Source organism: Sinocyclocheilus grahami, unplaced genomic scaffold, assembly GCF_001515645.1.
Source record: "Sinocyclocheilus grahami isolate Dianchi unplaced genomic scaffold, SAMN03320097.WGS_v1.1 scaffold643.1, whole genome shotgun sequence".
In the NCBI taxonomy this organism is placed as follows: Eukaryota; Metazoa; Chordata; class Actinopteri; order Cypriniformes; family Cyprinidae; genus Sinocyclocheilus; species Sinocyclocheilus grahami.
Genome location: NW_015505822.1, coordinates 415,170 through 415,909, shown reverse-complemented (window position 1 = coordinate 415,909; position 740 = coordinate 415,170). Strand labels below are relative to the sequence as shown.

Here is a 740-nt window from a genome sequence, read left to right as displayed (position 1 = left end):
GTGAGAGAGTGATTGTGTGTGTGTGTGAGAGAGAGAGAGAGAGTGATTGTGTGTGTGTGTGTGTTTGTATGATACTGCATAAACTCCAAGTCTTCTGAAATAATTTAATGTGAAGAACAGACTCTGAAATGTAATTGACATTAATGCTCAGATTCAAAAATATCATCAGACTTTCATTTTTGTGTGAGCTGTTCCTTTAAATGCGAGTGAGGTCAGAAGAGAGGGAGTCTCTGCGGTGTGTGTGTGTGTGTGTGTGTGTGTGTTCAGTCACAAGACTAGAGAAACACACACAGCAGAGCTTCATTACTGCGAACCAAGCCTCGCCATGACAGCAGGGGACGGTAAGATCATGTGAGCGTCACTGATGTGCTGCATGTAATGCATGAGGATCAAGTGTTTCAGGGGTTCGTCTTCTGCATCTTCTGAATGTCTCGAGCTCATCTCCTATCTCTTCTTTCTTCAGTTTGTAGGTTGCTGCGAATGGCCTGATGGCTTGAAATCTGCATCAGTAGCATATTAATGCTGTTTTAACAGCTCGTTATGTGGCGCTTGTGAGCCTCGTCTCAGGTATCTGAAGTGCTCTGATGTATTCATGATGGTGACTCAGTTGAGCCTCTTTTTCAGGATTTTCTGACGGCTTTAGCTGCTCTCGCATTCATCTGAGGCTCCTCAAGAGCAAAATATTCCTGTTTTCGCCTCGTTCACTAGTGATCGGATGTCTGTCTTTTTGCTTTTGTGAC

General features: G+C 43.9%; 1 protein-coding gene across 1 annotated transcript in view; it reads left to right on the top strand.

Annotated features, from left to right (window-relative positions):
* LOC107558358 (CLIP-associating protein 1-B-like) overlaps window positions 1-489 on the top strand; it is a 16,075-nt gene extending 15,586 nt beyond the window's left edge. Inside the window, exon 7 of the mRNA XM_016242018.1 lies at window positions 464-489. Within this exon, the coding sequence (XP_016097504.1) occupies window positions 464-489 (26 nt within the window). The remainder of the gene's footprint in view (window positions 1-463) is intronic.
* The last annotated feature ends 251 nt before the right edge of the window (window positions 490-740 follow it).